The sequence below is a fragment of the Octopus bimaculoides genome, chromosome 1, assembly GCF_001194135.2.
Source record: "Octopus bimaculoides isolate UCB-OBI-ISO-001 chromosome 1, ASM119413v2, whole genome shotgun sequence".
In the NCBI taxonomy this organism is placed as follows: domain Eukaryota; kingdom Metazoa; phylum Mollusca; class Cephalopoda; order Octopoda; family Octopodidae; genus Octopus; species Octopus bimaculoides.
Window position 1 is genome coordinate 114791760 of NC_068981.1, and position 2658 is coordinate 114794417.

General features: G+C 35.3%; 1 protein-coding gene across 38 annotated transcripts in view; it reads right to left on the bottom strand.

Moving 5' to 3' along the window:
* The window catches only part of LOC128248352 (retinitis pigmentosa 1-like 1 protein), a 157439-nt gene that overhangs the window by 27962 nt on the left and 126819 nt on the right, over positions 1 to 2658 (bottom strand). For all 38 annotated transcript variants that reach the window (XM_052969591.1, XM_052969602.1, XM_052969619.1 and 35 more), the window contains 2 exons: positions 1695 to 1772; positions 809 to 871 (listed from right to left, as the gene is read on the bottom strand). In XM_052969591.1, coding sequence (XP_052825551.1) covers positions 809 to 871; positions 1695 to 1772 — 141 coding nt within the window. The remainder of the gene's footprint in view (positions 1 to 808; positions 872 to 1694; positions 1773 to 2658) is intronic.

Consider the following 2658-nt stretch of genomic DNA (forward strand, 5'->3'; position numbering starts at 1 on the left):
TGTCTTCAGTTATGGCTTTATTGATCAATAATTGATCTTTACAGCCGTATGAGCCCTTGCAGCATCCCTTCTGCTCTTCTGGAAACAGGTTGTTATTTTCCAGGTGCTTACTCAATCTCTGCGATATTATTGCAGTAAAGGCTTTATTATTATTATTATTATTATTATCATTATTATTATTATTATTATTATTATTACTATTATTATTATTATTGTGTGTGTGTGTATGTGTGTATTTATGAATGGATCAAAATAGTTTGATTCAAACACTTTGGCACTCTGAGTTCCAAGTCTTCGGCAATTGAAGTCTGAATGAGAGTTCGATTGAAGAGCGTCAATGCTTACTACTGGACGTTAGCCAGTGGTTGGTCAATTAATGTCACGTGGTGTCGCAGTTTGATGCTGGTAAAATCAGCGACAGCAATTACTTGGAGAATGCCGCATGTTGAACAGGAAATCGACCGCGTGGTGGATAGGAAATCGGTCGCGTGATGGTAAGTAGGAAGGGGCGGGGTATGTGGAAGTATATATGTATATATGTGCATATGGTTATATCCATATATCTGCGTGTATGCATCCGTACTTATACGAGTCTGTATGTGTGCATAGATGTACATTCACACATCCGCGCGCGAGCGCACACACATACATACACACACACACACAAACGCACACACACACACAAACGCACACACACATATACATAATTGCAGGCTAATGTCCAGCAGTAAACACTAACTCTCTTCAATCGAATTTTCATTCAGACACCATGTACATAAAAATAATTATACATATATATATTTCATACCGGGAATTTCCATTTCTTCTATGCGAATGGGTACTACATTATTTGGTGCCTTACTTGGAAATTCTGCAAAAAGAAAACAGATGAAACATTTAAAAAATTTAATGTTGACCAATATTTAAATACTTTTACTTATTCTTCCTTCTTGAAAATATTTGCATGAATGGCACTTATCAAAAGCATTAAATATCAATATTAAATATTATTTTATACATTTATTCCATTACTAGTTTTAATCAGTGGATATTGGCCAAGTTGAGACACGATTTCAAGGGCTTGATCAATCATATTGTCCAGAGTACAAATTTCTTTTAAATTCTGGTAGTTTTTTTTTTTTAATTGTTATCTAGTTGTCGAAAAGCAAGTTACAGTACATGAACGTAAAAATGGACAATATGTACAATTTTATCTTTATAAAATTACTCAAAATTCTATTAACCGTTTCGGCTCTGTCTCTCACTTTGATCACTAAATTCATTCAATTTATTATCTAGAATTACTACGTTTGGATTACTCCTAGTTCACTCAACAAAGCTATATAGTTTGCTAAACATATTACTTAGATCGTCTAGTCAGATATTTACATTATTTGTTATTCAAACAAATCTATAATAACCTCGGTAATTTTCTCAGAATAATGGAAACTTCTCAAACCTGTTTCAGTATGGATGCCAGTAACTCTACGGAAGAGACTGATTTTTTCAAATCACATGTACATCAAAGACATCGGAAATACTTAGCTGTAAATTGTTATTACTTTGGTTTTTTACTGGTTTCAGTAACTGATCAGAGACAAGCTGGTGCACCACCTTGAAGGTTGAATCGACCATATTGATCGCACTAATTCTTTAAAAAAATTTTAAATTATAGAAGCTTTAGAAATTCTTACCTGGAATCTCTGCTTCTAGCTTTCGAATGAAAGCTCTATAAGGGTACACAGTTTCTTGTTTTAATTTTACCCCAGTTTCTGTAAAAAGACGTGCATGAAATAAACATTTTTGAATATTTTCTACTGTGCAGCATGTTTTATGAAGTTTACGTGAAGATGTTTCCACCTTAACTAAAGACATTGGGCAATAAAATATTTCATTCCATTATAGGTCTCAGTAATTAGTCAGTGACCCAGCTCTATGAGGGACTCGTCTCCAAAACGCTATAGGGCAGCGAATCGGCGAGCAAGCAAACTATGTATATTGACTACGTGTAGTCAATATACATGCGTCTCCTTGAAACGAGCCAATAACCTGCCCTGGTCCAGTTTCTTCCCTAACCCCACCTTACAGCCTGGCTCGTTTTCCTGCTCCGGCTCACCTGTCACATATGCCCCTACCTCTCTAACACCACCATCCTCACATACACCTATCATCGTCCTTATCACATCACCGACACCTTTGCTTGCATTTCTGGTAATATTATTTACTGCATTTGTAATGCAATTGGTAGAACTATATACATGTTCAATCTCATGCGGACGTCTCGTGTATAGTTCTGCAAATTATATTGCTATAACGATCACACTGATGATTTGCAGACATTTACGTAAGTGGTAACAATGAAACCGGGTTTGTGATTAATCTTTATATTTTGCATCTTTTCATTTGTCTTGCCCGCTTACGTTCTGGCGTTTGCTGAATTTTCTTGAGAACAATCTTTTCTTAGTGGTCAGACCATAGGTGGTTTTCTTCTAGCATAATAGATGTCCACTTAGTAGTCATCCCTCTGATATATATATATATATATATAATACTTCATTTAGAGAATTAACATTGCTTGTTTTCACCTTTTCAATATCAGTGAAGAATGCCACTGGAAAAGAAGATATAAGATTTGCCAGGTTTTTCTCTCTCACCAAG